Here is an 18125-nt window from a genome sequence, read left to right as displayed (position 1 = left end):
ATTAGTCATTTTGGCTGCATTTTTATAAGAAATAAGCCCACTTACCTGCAGTCTTTGTTTGTAATACATTGCTCACATCACATAGCTCATCAGATGGGCCTCTCCCGCTATTCACTAAACTGTTTACTATATGCTGTATATTTGGGGAATAATAGGTTACTAGCAGGCTGAATTTTGAGTTTTTTGGTGGACTTATATTTTTGTGATAATCCTCTGAACCCCTTTGGGATTTTTCAGGAATTCCTACCATATTCATTATTACGTGGACAGTGACACGGATCATTTTGGAAGACACTGGGTAAGTGTGTGGGGGAGAGAAAGCTCAATGCCTCCAACTGTGCCAGTACAATCCTTGCCTTGGATAGGGTGCTGTTCACACAAAGGCAGTTTGCTATTCTGAAGGGGACGAGCACAGAACTGAAATTTCAGATATGGCAACAGATGGACAGGTGTGTAGGAGCTCTTCAGCATGCTGTTTATCCTTGCTGTTCATCTGAAAATCTCTAAGGGCAAAGATAGGTTATGACTAACGTTACCCCTTGAAACCCACATTTAGAGCTATCTGCTTTGGAAGTAAAATAATACTTAAAATATCAGTGGGGATCCTTGGGTTCAGTGCTGCCATACATGCTGGGCATTCTGATTTGCTAACTAGCAACTCAAAAGATTGAAATCTAGATAACTTCGCGTATATCTAAATTACATTCCCAGAAGTAAAGCAATGTGATGTAAACGTATGTAAGATGCACATAGTCAGGTAAAACTATGACTAACTAGAGCTGGGTCTGGCTCCTGGCATGGGAAGGGGAACTGAGATAGGAATTTTGTAGGAAGATCGGACTTGGTGCTTCTGCTGGCCCCAAGGAATGGGAGAGCATTCCTAGTTAGTGGGACAAACAATGTTTACACAAGGATCCTTTTCATCAACCTGACTAATATTTTTCAATTGATTCTGTAATTGAACTGAAAAATCCTGTCCTACATAATTGCTATGTTTTCTTTGCAAGACCTCTAACATGTAAACTGAAGGCTGACTCCTTTTTCCTTTGTCATTATAATCACAGTTAGAGGACCTCTGAAGGATATTGCCCTTGCTTCAGATTAATCTTTCGGAGCACTTATTCGCAGAGTATTTGGACCAAAAATGCTAAGGCCATGGTGAAAATTAAATTTTCAGTTTTTCAGACAAAATTTCAGGTTCATTCTTACATTTTCCTAAACCAGTTCCAGCCATCTATAGCCTAAATATCCCAAAAGGAATTAAGTAATTTCAATTCTATCTGTCAGTTGCCTTAGATCTCCCTGCTACCCAGAGGCTGGGGTTAAGTGCTTATTGGAAAAGTGTCCTTACACAAAGTGAAACTAAGCTTGGTTTCCCTAAAGGCAAATATCCTCCATGATGTCTAATGGTACAGGCTACTCTGCCTGATGTTTTAGCTGATTTCAATATGCATATTAAAACCAGGAAAATAGAATTAAAAGCAGAAGAAGATTGAATGCCAAATTCTAGGCTAGGAGAGGCGTTATTTTCCTGTGCTTTGACTTATGTATAAGAAATACTTCTCCTTATAGGTCTTGCTTGCCAGATGATATTAATGTCAACATCATTTTCCCTGCTTTTTTTATAGTTGCTGGGATACAAATGAGCATGGTGGTCCCTGGTGGGTTATACGAATACCAATTTTAATTTCTATTATAGTAAGTAAACTTTGAAGTATGAATTACAGATCAGTTCAGCATTGTGCACTGCATATAGCCATTATTCTCTACTGCTAGTTACAGATACACAAGAATTCTGTTTTAATGAAAAGAAATTTCGCTGTAGGAGAAATGTTAAACAGATGTCAAGGCCATTAAAATTTGTTGCCTGCAAAATTTATCTGCCTTCTATTAAATGAGCAGTTGCTTTTATTTGTATGTTGTTGTTTCTTTAGCATCTTCCCTGTTTAGGAGCCTGGGGGAAGCAAAAATCTAATTATACTTTCCAATGAAGTGCAGATTTGATTTTGTGTGTAAATAGATAGCCTTGCAATTGAGAATCTGATATTATCGCAGCCATAAAAAAGCTATGGCTGTGTATATTTTCCTTTAATTGATAGCCTACTGAAATATATATTGAATATGAAGTATTTGCAAAAGAATACCATCTGAGAATGTTTCATGGGGCTATTCCTGTGTGGAACTCATTAGAATTACTGGAGTAGCATAATAAAATTCCTGTTCACTGTGATGATTGTGTAAGTAACATTGGGCGTAATACACTGTGGTTGTGTGTCCATTTCTGAAAACAGTCACAGTGCAAATTAATACATTTCAGATATGCTTGTTCTATTTTTAAGATTTTAGTCAGAATAATTAGGGCATTATTAGATTACACAAGATTTCAAGAGTCCATGTTACACGTGGGCTTGCCTTTCAATCTGTGCCTGCTGAAAATAATTTTGAGAGAACTTCCTATCTTCATCAAAGTGAATTCTACAATGTCTAAAGAGAAAGCAGAGTAGGCATATGTATGAAATGACATAAGGAAAGGACTCACAGAAGAGATGTTTTATGATATGAAGAAATGGACGTGCAACAGAACTACAGCATGAAGAGAATACATGTACCTCAAAGGAGCTGGAGAAAGAGGGGTGGTCCAGAGTGAAGAAAATATGCTGAAAAATAAAAGTAAAACAAACCACCTGGTGTTTACAGAAAGATGAATGTCTATTGTCTGGATGTTCAGTTTGAACAGCTATCTGGTAGACAACTGAAACTTCATGTGCCAGAAAGCAGTGCTCCTCCAAAGAAGTCCTAGACCTGGAAAGTTATCCAAGAGCTCATTGGCAGACTTGAATTGCAGCTGGATCTTAGCAAAGGCTGGGAACTGAGTTGTGAGTTAAGAAAGTGGAGTACTAGTCAGTCAGCAAAAGTTCAATGGACCAGAATCACTGTTTGAGGCAAAGGAACAGTCATTCTCCTTTTTTTTTTTTCAGTCGTTCTATTACTGACTTGATACAAAAGGATTGTAAGACATAGGGAAACATTTTGCAAATGAGTTTTTTAGTTTGCCAAGTGCACGTGTTTAGGATCTGCTATCTCCTTCCAGATACGTTTCTTCTCTTGTTTACTCTCTATGTTTCAGCATGGATTAGGGATGAGAGCAACTATAGATGGCTGAGTGATTCTGCAGTGTATACTGTGTGAAGCCACGTACTTCTCCGATTAGATGGTTCTTCAGCTGTTTGATCAACTGCATTTCGCATTTGGGAAGTTAAGCTGTGAAAGGGAATCATAAAAGCAGTGATACTCACCCTCTCCAGCTGCATAAGTAACTTATCTCATTGGAGCTTCGAACTACAACCAGCACGCTCATTGTGGCAGCTAGGGTGCTATGCAAACTTACTGCCATGCGAAGTAGCATCTGCATTCATAGAGCAAGAGGAGCTAATGAAATGTCACATAAATTTGTCATTGATAAAATTTTGTCATTCTAAGTCAGTTACATACTTTAAAGAGTTTTAACAAATTATCAATTCAATAATAGTCTTAGAGAAATTAATTTGCTCCACTGTAGTAAGTCAGTGGTAGTTGCCACCTTTAGATCTTAATACTGAGTTTCAACTGGCTGGATTTACAAGCTCAGTAGTGCCAAGGACTTTTACAAACTCCAAACAAGAATGTATGTTTTTCATTACAGACAGAAAAGTGTGTGTTTGAAAAGAAACATAAAACTATGAATGTCAGTCAAGAATGTGAGTCACCTGAGTGTAGTTTTGCAGATGATTGGGTGCTTTAGAAATGAAATGGATGACAGTTTATTCTGTTACAGTAGAAACTAGGGATGTCTGTGAAGAACAAGAAGTTATTCTGCCAATCCCTTTGCAAATACAGAATAAAGGTTTTTCCTTCTATTTTGTGGCTGACAAATATACAATAAAATGGAAGCTCTCTCCTTGTCCACTAGTACTGGCTCCAGTGCATATGGGAAATTAAGTTTTTATCCCTCAGTCTGTACACTCTGCTGTGGTAAGCCTGTAGGTACAATCGGCAATAACAGGCTTCTGCCTGTTACTTTTATAGGAGACTCCATCAAGGAAAACACCTAAGTCATCATCTGCCTGAAAAATGCATGTGAAGTTCAGTAAAGGCCTATGTTTTCTAGTATTTCTCTTTTATTCTTCTTTTTTCAAAACTATTAGATTTAATTTTCCAGATTTTTTAATTAATCCTTGTCAGTTCCTGTCACTTCCCTTCACCTGTCATTTCAAACAAAGTATTAAATACAGAGGGCCGTGCAGTTGCTGTGATCACAGTTCATTTATTAACATTACAAATTGTACTGGGTATGTCAGAGAAGACAAAGAAATTTGTGGAACTTGAAAAGCTTACAGTCAAATTGTTAAGACTGGAAAAAGAGGAGTTCCAGCAGTACATCAAGGCAGAGACTGAAGGTTTATAGCAGTGAGACAGGCACTGTCTGGCTGGGTATGCAGCCTCCTGATTTTGGGCTCTGGGATAGGGTTAGTTAAAAACAATAAATGCTCATTTTCACAGTAATAGAAAATTTTCTCTAGGTTGTTTTCTTCTAAAATATATACATTTGATGCAGCTGTAGTTTTTGTCTCACGTTGTTGCTGTGAAGGTGTGGATTCCAAGTGTTCCCCCACTTTAGTACAGGCGTGCGATATTTAGAGTGTGGTTTTCTAGACCGCACTAAATAATCCAGCACCAGATAGCCTTGTGAACACACAAGGCCAAAAGCCAAGGATGAAGAAATGATGGGAGTGAGATTTAGGATCTCCTGAGTTTTATTCTTCAACTTTTTAGGCTGATCAGGGTTTGATCATAACTTTTTAATGCAAATGCCTCTCTGTGAAATAAAATGTGAAATAAAATATTAAATAAAATAACACTACTGTTCTATCTCAGAGGGCTGTCACAAGAATTAGACTGCAAGGATTCAGTTCCTTCAGTGATAATGTCTGTGTCAATACCCAAGACAGACAGATACTTGTGAGAGGCCCTTTCTGTGCTTGATTGGAGAGAACAGATCACCTGGGCAACAATCGTCTCTTCCCCTAATTTAAGCAGAAAATATTAAAAGTCAAGGTGAGAGGGAAGAGAGGATCGAAACTGTGTATAAGACTCATGTTTTCCTTTGGGTTGTGAATCCACATGGCAATTTAGGACAATGCTTGATTGCACCAAATCACATCCAATGTCCTGTCCTGTTAGGAAACCTGTCCTCAGGTGAGATTTTGGAAAGAGGGCATTTCTGACAACTGGGGCTTTCAAAGGCTTTTGCCAGCCAGACTAGAAGTGGTGGCCATGCAGAGGTGTGCTGGACGTAACAAAACTAGTGAGGCAGAAAACAGACAATAGGTTTGGCCATGTAGAGCTTGATGTGTTCTGGCAGGAGGTACACAACACCCGCTGCTGAGTTGATTTGCCTGGCTTGATAAGCATTTCTTTGTGCTGTGCATTGAGTGGAGAAGTCGGAAATCACCATTAACTTTGGGTTTTTTGCAGGTGAATTTTATACTTTTCATTAGTATTATAAGAATCCTGCTGCAGAAGTTACGATCTCCAGACGTCGGAGGAAATGACCAGTCACAGTACAAGTGAGTCATATTTTTAGATATTATATACAGAACCAAAATAATCTCTGTAATATTTCCTCTGCTGAAATATGCTACAATTGCTGTGATACTACAATTACATTTAATTCAGAAGTACTTTTAGACGTGGTTTAATAAAGATCTTATCACTACGCTGAAATAGAGATGAACGTACTGCTTTTGTCAAACAATAAATTTAATAAAAAATATGACATTTCATAAAGACCAACAAGCTATGCTTGAATTTGAATTTAATTCATGAATGAATATGCTGATAAAATATACAGAGAGTAATATCTTTCTTTCAATGTATAAATATTTCATTTCAACATAACAAAAGTTTCAAGATCAAAACACGTCAACCTCCTTAAAAACTTTTTTTTTAATTTTTCATTTCTAAAATTATTTTGTTGTACTATTTACATATATTTTAAGAGCTGGAAAGAAGTTATGTTGTTTCCAAAAAGTAAAAAAACAAATATAATGGTTTCTGTTGATTTAAAATAGCATCTTTATTTTTCTAGAGGAAAACAAGTGTTTCTGATTTAGACCAACTTCATTTCTGTTTAGGCTTTCTTCTTTTGTGTCTTGGTTTGAACATCTAATCCTAACATCTGTTGTTTCCACAGATTTAGAATCAAGGATTGTTGGGGGGCAATTTAAATACATTGCTAAAATTGGATTTGTTCATTATCATATTGCCATATCAGTTATCGTGGTCTGTTATAATAGCTGCTGGATACTGTAATCCAGAATCAAGAGTCTGTTGTAGTAGGTCTTATTTTAAAGCCCGGATGTAGACACTAACTTTGACACTTCAGGATGTTAATATGATATTTCAGTGACAAAACCTAACATGAACACCGAAAATGCAAAACCATGCAAGTGGCCTTTGAAAATGTGCTCCTGGATAACACCTTTTCTTCATTTAAAAAAACACTGATTTCCTGTCCTAAAAGCAGATAAAACATGGTATGCTTAAGTAAAGTATATCTTTAAAGCCAAGACAACTAGGATCTTACATGTTTTGTAAACAATGTGACACATTCAATGCAAAAAGTGAAGAAATCTGATGCACCATGGAAAAGGTGACATGACTAGGTTGATATAAGGCTTTGCTTCATGGAGGTACAAGGTTCGGGGTTTTTTTTGTATTTGCTGCTTGAATTAACTAAACATGAAGAAAACCAAATCAACCTGGATGAAATTATGCAGTTGCCACATATTTAGCACAATGACCAACCTATGGGTAGGAAATCCCCCTTCTTGTGACAGGAACTTTTTGTTGTTTCCATGTGGTATTTATGTATTTTATGAAAATGAGGCATTCTCTTCCTACCAGTCCCATCATTTTCCACAGTTTACTGTAGCACTTCATGGTATAAAATGTTCATTAATAGCAACCTTCTCCTGCATTATTCAGCCCTATGAATTCTTTGCTTTTAGCATTTGATTGCCTGATTAAGTTTGGATTGGATGGTCTTTAGCTGATACCCATGGGAACAGTAGATTAACCTCCTCAAGAGATACTGCAGCTACAGAGCAAATTAATGGTCTGGAAGGCTCGTTTTCAAAATGCAAATGCATTTTCTAAAATACAGAGAAGCATAAGACTGTTTTGTCTGTCCTTTTCCTTCACTAAAATGAAAGTGCAGTATAGAGAAAGTAACATCAGCTAGGCAAAAATTAATAAAACAAGAATGGAGTGAAAGTGAAATATGAGTCTAAAATGAATACTACTCATGCAAGTCACCATTTTTCTTCCTTCCTCTGTCCCACTTGCTTGTACCTGGTTCCATCCTTTTTGTTGCTTGTTTTACTTTTGCAGTGGGTAAGGTTGAGTTCAAATAAAATCCGTTTTCCATGTCACTTGGGAAACCAGGAAATTTGCTGCCATCATCATCTCCTCCAGTTGTAAATGAATTTCTTCTGCTAAGGAAATCCTGTTTGTCCCACTTACTGGTATCACCTTTAGATGTGAGGGTGTTACTACTCTTGAGAAACTTTGCTGTCAGAACTGATTATTTCCACATAAACAGATGCAGCCTCTGGGACATTATAAACAAAGGAATGCCATGAAGACTGACACAGAAAAAATAAAACTGCTTGAAATACCTTGACTTTGCTGTTAAAATGGGCGAATTCACAACAGCATCCTTTCGTTGTTGAATCAAGTTATATTCATCAAGACAGTGACGAATTATGGGACTCAACATTATAACTTCTTGAATTTTATCTGCTACCAGACATCCATAATCATGAATGACTTGCCCTGTATAATATATAAAACTGATGTTATTAAAGTGAAATAAATGACAGATAAGGAATAATTAGCAATTCATCATGTCAGTGGTCTCACAGGCAGTTTGTCAGAGCTGCTCTGCTTAACAATTTAAAGTTCTCCTTCCTTAACTTCAGTAGTGTCTTGTGCTAAAATGTATTATGTAATTGTCATTAAAAATTAGTTAATGGTGTATGCTTAATACCATCAGTACAGTTATGAGATTTTAGTATTTGGGGGTAAATCTGAAATTACTCAGGAAAATCTCACAGTGGAGATTATTCTGCATTACAGTTCCTAGGTACTGTTTGCATACTGTGTATGTGCAATGTACCAGACAGTTGCACATTTAAAGAAAATTACATCAATTATTTTCAAGAGAGAGATTTTACCTTCCGTACAAGAGAATCTGTCAGTATGACTTTGCAGGAAGGCATTATTCCTTTCCACTCTGAACCCTTTACGCCAGGTAAAAAATGTCTTGAGAGATCTGAGGCAGCTCGTGACACTTTGTCGAGTGTGGTCCTGTGGAATAATGGTGTAAAACCCCACCCCTAAAAACTGTGCCCTGAAACCAGGCTGGGAACTGGATGTGTGTCAAAGAGCCAAAGCAGAAAGCAGGTCCTACACCCTGCTGCTGTCCAGAGGGAAAGTGAAAAAGGCGTCTTTTGGTTTAGAGAGGCCCTGCAGCCTTCTGCTTAGCTTTTGGAAGAGTGCAAGGTCAGCAAGAGTAAGTATAACATGGGATTGCACATGTTAGTTTATGATGTTGCTATGTGGCTAATCTCATAGAAAGCCTGAAAGGAAAACAATTTGCAATAAATTACTCTTACTAAGACTGTTTATACATCTGAAGTCATACGAGGTTTGTGTAAACGACATTGCATCAGGTTCTTGTCATAGTAAAACAAGAGCTTATCGTTAAACTTCAGCTTTTTCTCTTTTATTTACCCAGGAGACTTGCAAAATCCACGTTGTTGCTTATTCCATTATTTGGAGTTCACTACACAGTGTTTGCTCTATTTCCTGACCGCAGTTCCAATAATTATAAAATAATCTTTGAATTGTGTTTGGGATCTTTTCAGGTAAACTTTAAAGTTTCTGTTCAAAAGAAGTTTTATTGACCTAGGTTGGTGCTGCATACTAACTAAGGAATATTGTGTCTTTCCAGGGGTTGATTGTTGCAGTCCTGTATTGTTTTTTGAACAGTGAAGTAAGTCTCACCTTTTCTATGGAGAATGTTAAACAAGTTTTCAATAAATGTATAAGGGTCCCTCTCTGATAGATTAAGTTGATTTAGAACATGTTTGCATTCCTGTTTATAGAATATATATGTGGCAGTTTCTATGCAACAGGAGAAATTACTGTATTTGGATGAAGAGTTAAGAGCTGTTTGAAATCCAGTTCCTTGCGAAACGAGGTGTTAGTAAGTGTGTCTTCTGTTATTTAACGTGATCTAATTCTAAATCTGTTACAAACAATGTACATTGTGCAAGCAAGGTGCAACAAGTCTATAAATTTATCCAAAACTTGAAACATCATTTAGTAAGTACTTAGGGGTAATCTTCTGACAGAATCTAACCTCCAGAACAGCAGCAGATATTCAGAAATGCTCAGCATGTAGCAGCTTTCCTAATCTTAAATGAGGAAGATGCAAGGAATTCCTTTTGATGTCAGCCACTTCTTAAGGTAGAATATACATTAAACAGCATTCAGTATCTGACAGGAGAAATCTGTCTGAAGAAGACACAGGTAATTGTTTGCACAGGGAATTGACATTCAGGTCTCCTGAGAGCTATTCTGGTCTTTTATATTCATTAGATGCCTGATTTGGGGCTAATCATTTGATTCTATGATTTAAGTACGTGACTAATAGCTAGATAACAAAAGCTAAAGTTGCAGCACAAGTGATACAAAACTGATTTTGAAAGTGGCTTTGGGGCAGCTCCTCACTGACAGTGTAGACACAGTCTTCATCTTAATTTTGTAATCTTTGTAAAAACTGATTTGATACTCTAGAGGGAAGGGATGCCATCCAAAGGGACCTTGACAGGCTTGAGCAGTGGGCCCATGTGAACCTCATGAAGATTAACAAGGCCAAGTGCAAGGTCCTGCACCTGGGTCGGAGCAGTCCCTAGTATCAATACAAACTGGAGGATGAATGGATTGAGAGCAGTCTGGCAGAGGACGTGGGGATACTGGGGGATGAAAAATTGGATGTGAGCTGGCAATGTTCACTTGCAGCTGAGAAAGCCAATCATATCCTGCATCAAAAGAAGCATGGCCAGCAGGTTGAGAGAGGTGATTGTCCTCAGTATAAGAATGACATGGACCTGTTAGAGTGATTCCAAAGCAGAGCCACAAAAATTACCAGAAGGCTGGAACACCTCTCCTGTGCAGAGAGGCTGAGAGAGTTGGGATTGTTCAGCCTGGAGAAGAGAAGGCTCTGGGGAGACCTTACTTTGACCTTTAAGTATAAAAGGAGGGAATTATAAGGAAGATGGAGAAAGACTTTTTAGCAGGGCCTGTGGTGACTGGACAAAGGGTAACAGTTTTAAATTGAAAGAGGGTAGATTTAGATTGCATATAAAGAAGAATTTTTTTCTGTGAGGGTGGTGAGACACTGGAACGTGTTGCCCGGAGGAGATGTGGATGCTCCATCACTGGATGTGTTCAAGGTCAGATTGGATGGGGCTTTGAGCAACCTGGTCTAGTGAAAGATGTCCCTGCCCATGGCAGGAGGTTTGGACTAGATGATCTTTAAAAGTCCTTATGAACCTAAACCATTCCATGATTCTATTCCTAGAGGTCCCTATTTGACAGCAAATAAACGTGGAAAAGTTCCTCAAATAAAAGAACATTTTCAGCTCATCTTGTGCATTTTCTTTTTAACACAGGTACAAGGGGAGCTGAAAAGAAAATGGCGGAGTTTGTGCTGGAAGCAGACAGCAGGCAGAGATTACAGACTCCACAGCTCTTCAATTTCTCGAAATGGATCAGAAATCGTTTCTCAACTCCACCGGAATTCAAGGGCTCAGTCATTTATGCAGACAGAGACCACCATGATATAGATCAGCTAGGTCCCCTAAAACACGAAAAACTGTGGGATATATCATTCATCATGTAGCTTGATGTGATATTTTATAAAATGTACAGTTTAGTGCTTTGCTTTTCTACATGTTGGTGTTTGGGAAATTGGTTTGTGCAGCCAACCAGCTAAATAATCCTGCCCCATGGATGCTTCCTTGGTTTTTAAAATGGTATTCATATTAATTCTGATGTTCTATTGCCATTTACTAGCTGTAACTTCAAAAACTCATTTACTATAATGGTCCCTTTACCCTCCAACATGTCTAGCAGGTAGATGAGTGGTATCCTGTTCAATGCAGACTGCTGTGGTAGAAGTTGAAAAGGTTAAGATGAGAAGCAAGAAAATTTCTTACACTTTATTTATACTTAAGGAAACATTTCTTTCCTCAAGGATTAGGAAATTCTTTCCTAATTATGGAAAGAAAAAAAAAGACATGTAAGACTATAATTAACTGCACTGGGAGTTTAGTGTGCTAATCCAGGAAATCATTAACATTATTTATACAGAGGGAAAAGAGGTAGTACTTGGTTAATTGTATACATTTAGAATCAGAGAATGGTTAGGGTTGGAGGGGACCTTTAAAGGTCATCTGGTCCAACCCCACTGCAAGGAGCAGGGACATCTCCAACCAGATCAGGTTGCTCAGAGCCTCATCCAACCTGGCCTTGAATGTTTCCAGGGATGGTACATCCACCACCTCTCTGGGAGATTTCAAAGATTACTTTCTACAGAGTTTGATTCCAATCCTGTTGTTCCTTTCAAAAGTGCCTGGTTTTATGTTTAGGTGCAGAAAGTAGGGCTACCTTTGCAGTTCATACAGAAAAGGCTACTGTAATAGCTTTGTTTAAAAAATCAGGATTTTCCAATAGTGCTATTGCAATCACCAGTTGTTCTCTTCTGTTTAAAAGCAAAGAGATTTGTGTTTATATTTTATTAAACAATTTTATGAAGAGGTACTTTATTGATAAAGCAGTCTGGCATATGATAAACAACCTTGGGTAGTGTATTACCCATTGAAAATATCAGTTTTATGTAATATTTTCATTGAAATATGTCTCTAGAACTACATACTTGGCAGCTAAAACAAGGAATATTGCAATAAAGTTACAACCTCCATTTAAGGAATAATGTAAACTCTTTTAGCTTAATTCTATTCTGTATCTGTCTGACCTGATTTAAAATTTTGTCCTGGCCATGATTCCAACAAAGAAAAATTAGACAGAATCTCTAAAAATTACCATAAAAGGCATAAACAGAAGGAATTTTCAACAACGCCAAGCCTCTTATGTAGCCACTTTGTAAAAAAAAAGATATAAAACTGACGGATTCTTATAAATATACACATAACATTTGCACTTTTTAAAAGAAAGAAACTCAATGATGTTTAATTCTCATGTCACATTTAACTATGTCCACTCTAAATAGCAAGTGGGAATAACAGATATTTGCATGGGTACCTCTGACCCGTAAAAGCAGCTGCCCTGATATTTCAGATAACATTGTATGGAGCTAGCAGAATCCAAGGTCCACGGTGCTGCCAGGGACAGGGAAGAGCAGCAGCAAGGGCATGTCTTGGCAGGCGTACATGTACGTTCTTGAAAATATTGCCAGTACTGGGAATATTGTTGTCAGCCATCAAAGTGTACATACACCTCTTGGTCTCGGTATTTATCAGTCAAACACAATTTATTTTCATGAGATTACCCTGGAGTGATACAAAGTTATGTTAGACCAAAGACAGAAAAGGCCCCATGGTTCACGAGTACCCCAGAGCACGTGACTCTGTGCATACATGACACTAAACTTTACATAGTAGGTATAACTTGAGTTAAATAATAATCACTTGATGAATTGTTACTTTGCCAAATTTGACTTTAAAGAAGCTGTTGATCACCTCCAGTCATTCAGAGTGTTTTCTGCTGTCACTTGGTGAAGTAACTATGAGATTCTGGAGTTAAGTAGACTGCTGAATGACAATCCCGTGGGGTCTAAAGATACACCCCTGCACATGTATTTGAACTAAATATATTCCCAAAGGCTTTAAACTCAAAAACCACTGCTAAATTTTAGTATTTTTCCTGGATCTCTGAACAACCTTATCAACAAACTCTTAACTGCAAATATATGAAGACACAGTGGAGCTTTGGAGGCTGCTCCTATACCTGGGTTAAATACATCTGTGCACTTCAGGTTTCTTTGTCTGAAGTGGCATTGCGACTGCTCACCTCCCTGGGATGTGACGTACTGGATGTACTTTTTTCCCCAAATTTCTAGGGTAGAAAGGCACATTTGTCAAGCATCCAAGTGTATGCATCTTTATGTTCAGAAGAAGGTCTTTGAGTGAATTGGCGCATGGGAATGCTGGTATTTAAATAGAGATTTCAGGCAACCAGTTCTGTCAGTCTGTTTGGCATGATGCGTCACCAATTATACATCTTTATAATTCATTTATCCTAGAGAAAACTATCTTTGTTCTAATTAAGTGAGCATGGAGAAAATCTGCATTTCTGGATTATAAAACAGAAAAGCTTAAATAAGAAAACACATTCTAAGTTGCAATGAAGCAGCATCGTTTCCTTTAACAGCATGCAGATGCCTTTGGACTTGATTCTACTTTTTGCATAGGCAGTAATGCCGTATGAGACAATGAAGTTGCACCAGTGGGAGAACATAGATGGTATCACTCAGTTTGTAAGGGACTATGTGAGCATGCGAAGAATGGCACACAAGGGGGAGAGGTGCTGCATGTATTTTTCTTTCAAACCAGTGAAAATTGCAATACTTTTTAGGACCTCATCCCTCTGTTAAAAATTACAGAATCTAAAACCAGAAAATGTTTTCTGTGATACAGTTTAACTTTATGATGCTTTGTGCAAGAATTTTCCTGTCAGTAAAGACACAGAGGGCACAGTGCTCACTTGTTTTTACTCCCAGAAAATTTCGATTTCCTAATAATTTTATGCAAAGTTGCAGCATCAACCCCATCCTCACCTGCTTGACTTTCAGCTGCCTTTTCATGCACAGATATACATCATATTAAAATGTATGTAAAAGCTGTAAAACAGTTTGAAAAATCTAGTACTTGGTCAGTGTTTTGCATCTTTACGACACTCAAACAAGATGGCTTCTCATGGCTTTGTCTTTCATTGTGTTTTGCAAAGGGCTGTGGAGTTAAATGCTCCTGCTCTGTGCTGTGGTGACTCTAAGAGTCAAAGGACAGTGCAAAAAAAACCCCCATAATTTGGCCTTCTGTCATCCCTAAACCTAATTCTTGCTCAGTCCTAGCAGCACCAAGGGAGGAGGTAGAGGCAGCAAGACAAGCATATGCTTTCCGCGCACAGCCTTGCCGTAAAGTGCTCCTCCCTTTCTTTATTCCTTTACTGCCTTTCTCCCTCTGGCTGCGTCAGGATCCAAACTGAGTTGTGAAGTCTTCAGAGCAGGAAACCTGGGGTTTTACCCCACTGAAAAGCCAGTAGCACATCTTATAAAGTTACTGAACAAGAATGGTAATGCAATTCACTCTTCTACTGTGGTTAATTGCTGTACTTTACTTTCCTTGGAGCTGCCAGGGTGGTACATTCATTCTGAGTGATTTTTAGCAGCATTGCCTGCTGCTGATGCCTGAGGGGCACAGTGACAGTTTATTCTCCAATTGCTAACCGTGATCAAAAGCTAAATATATAGCAAGCGTTGACTTAAATTTTCCTCTGCAGAGTCAATTTCAGCTAGGTGCTTGATAAACTCAGGTGAAATTAAACTGCCCTGGTTTCAGTATCTAAAAGCTGGATGTCTGTCTCTGAGGTAAAGACTCCTTCTAAGTGCCTTCCACAGCCATCATAGAGAAACGGGCACTAGTTGAAGATTATTCATCCCATGTTCAGCTGGACATCCAAGGTGAATCATCTTTTTCTCTACTTACTACAAAATGAGCCCAGGGTAGCTGGCTAGTACTTAGATTTCTCATTCTACATCTAAAATTAGGTAAGGTGAATCTCTCCGGAGGAGGCCATTGAGTTATCTGGTTAATATTACCCCAATACTCCGTTCTAAGCCAAGTAACTTGGGTTGGCCCAAGTTACCGTCCAAAAAACATGTGCAGGATGATTCAAAAGTTCAGGCAATAGAGGATCCCTCAGTTCATTGATGAGATGTCCCTGTAGTTGACTGCCATCTATGATAAAGCCAACAGCCTTATGCCCCATTTTGATTTGCCTGGCTTCAGCTTTCAACAATTGTTTCTTGTTTGCCTTTTTGTCTTTTGTAGAGGGGTCATATGCTAAGACAAAGTGGTTTAGACTACTTGAAATTTTCTTTATGTGAAAATCACTCTTGAAATCATGTCTTGATTTCCTTTCTGAGAAACTAAACATGTCTAATATTTCAAATTCAGACAGCGAGGCATTTTCTCAAATATTCTTCCTGATTCTCTTCTGTGCCCGATACCATTCATAATAGCTTCGCCCAAGAGAAGCAAAAAAAATATTTCAGTATCTCCTCCTTCAGGAGAGCACACACCGTTGACCATTTCTCACTCCCACTTGCAGCTGCCCTGGTCATACCTTCTAAATCTTTGACTTCACATAGTCATTTTAACTGACCAGGAGCTGGCTAGTGACATGCAACAAGATTATTGCTGGCACGGGTTTGCCATATAAACCGGTTCCTCCTTAAAATATGTTGTCCTTGGTGTCTGGGTCAGGTGCATTAATGTGTTTTTCAAAATAACATTAGGAATATGGAGAGTACCCTCTCACCCGCTGAAAGCAGCACTGGCTTTCATGAAATTTGAAGAATTTGACCTACATTTAAGTAAGTACTCCATGCACTCCGTGCTTGAGTGCACGAGAGCCTAAGAGATTGAGCCTGAACGGCATGGTGATGGATACTGCAGGTAGCCAGCTGTTGGAACTGTACTGTAGGGGCAATAACAAACTGGTGGCAAAAAGCATGACAAAAAAACCTTCTGCAGTCAAGTTGGAGGCAGCCTGCACCACCTTGTAGCATCTATTTCACATCCTGATGCACCCCAGACAGGCTTCCCTCTGCCTTTAACATGATGAGGGGAAGCAACAGGCACAGACCATCAGCAAACCAGAGGCTCTGTCTGGGACGGCTTTATGACACAAGGCATTGCCAAGTGCTCAAGTCTCACACTCATGTTGTAACGACTAAGATGAGTCTTTTGCATTATATGTCTCCTGTTTTTGTGAGTTCTTAAAAATATCTTCTGTTGACTGAATTTGTCCATATCAGCAAAGCAATTGTGAATAAAGTTAAAAATCACTTTATATAGAATTTTTTCAGACATCTCTAATGAAAAATCAAGCATTAAATATGTCTGATAAAAATGAAGAACCGGCAAGTAACCTGCAGAGAAAGCTGCTATGTACATAAGGGTTATTGTCTGAGCAGTTACTGTCTGGACAGGGACACGGGGAATACCTTCACTAACAACAGCATCTTTGCATTACCATGAGTGCCTATAGAAGCTGTAGGCTGTCAGTACTACCCTGATGTAACTAAATAGCAGAAGTTAGTAAGCAGTGCTATTCTGTTGATTAAAAAAACAATATTAAAATAATGATAATGTGTTTTAACATCTATGTTATGAGAGTACATCAGGATAACATTTAAAACGAGCATTCTGTGATATGGTTTAACCACTCCCTGTTGAACCTGGTTCTGCCCAATGGTAACAGTATGTAGTTAAATCTGAGTCAGTAACATTTCTGTTGTCAACTAAACCAGTGGCTGAAATGTCCCAACCCCCTTTATTTCCCAAAGCACTGTAGTAAGTTTGTGATAACCTGCAGCTTTTTTTTTTTTTTTCCTGGCACATTAGTGGGAGTATTGTTTTGAAATTCTCTTTTGTCGTCTTTATCAATGATGTCAAGTATGGTAAAAATTAAAGATTATGTAAATGAATGTGATTATTTTTTACAAAATGTACAGACTATGATGTTGTATAGATTAATGTGTGTAAATAGATTCCATTTTCATACTGTAAATCACTATACGTTTCTTCTGTTTTTGCTCTTTTGTTCTGTTCTGTTTTCAGTTTTTAATGTCACGTACCTAACAGCCTTCTCTGAGATATGTTATATATATATAAAGCTGTGAACAAATAAGTGTTTACATCTTTATGCTACCAGAGGTAATAGTAGTTAACAGCATCATAATGGACTGAAGAGAATAAAAATTTTTAAGGTTTTGCACAGAACTTCTTTTACTTACGTGACTTAAGTATTTATGAGATGCACTCATCATATTTTCAAAACCATTTTGAAAATGGCCCTCCTGCTCAGGGTTCCTCAGCAATGTAATTAAACTGGAATGGTATTGCATGGGAAACGAAAGGCTGAGACTGCTCCTGCCATGGGAATGGCACAGGGAAGAGACTGGCAGTGGTGCACTGCTGACGGGGCCGGTGAGGAAGATAAGCCCTTGGAGGAGAAGGTGGCACCTCATGGGACAGCGAACTTCCCCTGGCAGCAACACCCAGCAGGGACAACGGAGAGAGTGCCATTTGGCTGTCCCTCACATACCAGAGAATCTGTCCACCTCTGTGTATATCTACAGTTCTCACAGAAGCCATGTCCCCAAGAGGGGTCTTCTGACCCTTAGAGAGACCTGAGCTCTCATGCTCTCCCACCTTATATGTGTGCCTGTATGAGCTGCCTGTCACTCTGAACCCTTTGTATTCAAGTACCTGACTGCAAAACACTTCAGTGTCCTTGCCCACATGCATGTCCTCTCTCCCCCATTGCTATTTGGGTGGCTCCACAGCCAGATCACCGAGAGGTCTGCAAGTGAGCTGCTTTAGGGTTGATGAGCCTGAAGGTGTAGGAGAGCCAGGGTGCAGGTGAGCAGGGGGCTGGCAACTGGACTGGTCACCATCAGTGCTGGCAACAGCACCTGCAGGTTTCCATGGCAAGTCTGAGTCATGTCAAATGCAAAACATGGATCCCATTAAAAAATTCTGGATAATTATAACACTATCAAGGCTGGCAGACTCCTGCGGCTAGAGAAATGGATGTTCCCAGAATAAAAGCAAAAGTTAGGGTCTTGGGGAGGGGACAAAGTAAGGGAGCCTGCAGCTTAAAGAAGCAGAAACCTCTGTTACAAATTCTACGTGGTTATGCAGCAGTGT

General features: G+C 38.7%; 1 protein-coding gene across 1 annotated transcript in view; it reads left to right on the top strand.

Annotated features, from left to right (window-relative positions):
• Positions 1-11095, top strand: part of VIPR2 (vasoactive intestinal peptide receptor 2) — a 55524-nt gene extending 44429 nt beyond the window's left edge. Inside the window, exons 8-13 of the mRNA XM_086741538.1 lie at positions 238-298; positions 1629-1698; positions 5515-5606; positions 8840-8969; positions 9056-9097; positions 10782-11095. Of these exons, the coding sequence (XP_086597664.1) occupies positions 238-298; positions 1629-1698; positions 5515-5606; positions 8840-8969; positions 9056-9097; positions 10782-10955 (569 nt within the window). The 3' untranslated portion in view covers positions 10956-11095. The remainder of the gene's footprint in view (positions 1-237; positions 299-1628; positions 1699-5514; positions 5607-8839; positions 8970-9055; positions 9098-10781) is intronic.
• The last annotated feature ends 7030 nt before the right edge of the window (positions 11096-18125 follow it).

This window comes from Chlamydotis macqueenii, chromosome 2 (genome assembly GCF_036417535.1).
Source record: "Chlamydotis macqueenii isolate bChlMac1 chromosome 2, bChlMac1.mat, whole genome shotgun sequence".
In the NCBI taxonomy this organism is placed as follows: Eukaryota; Metazoa; Chordata; class Aves; order Otidiformes; family Otididae; genus Chlamydotis; species Chlamydotis macqueenii.
The sequence above is the reverse complement of the archived record's forward strand: the minus strand, read 5'-3'. Positions and strand labels throughout refer to the sequence as shown.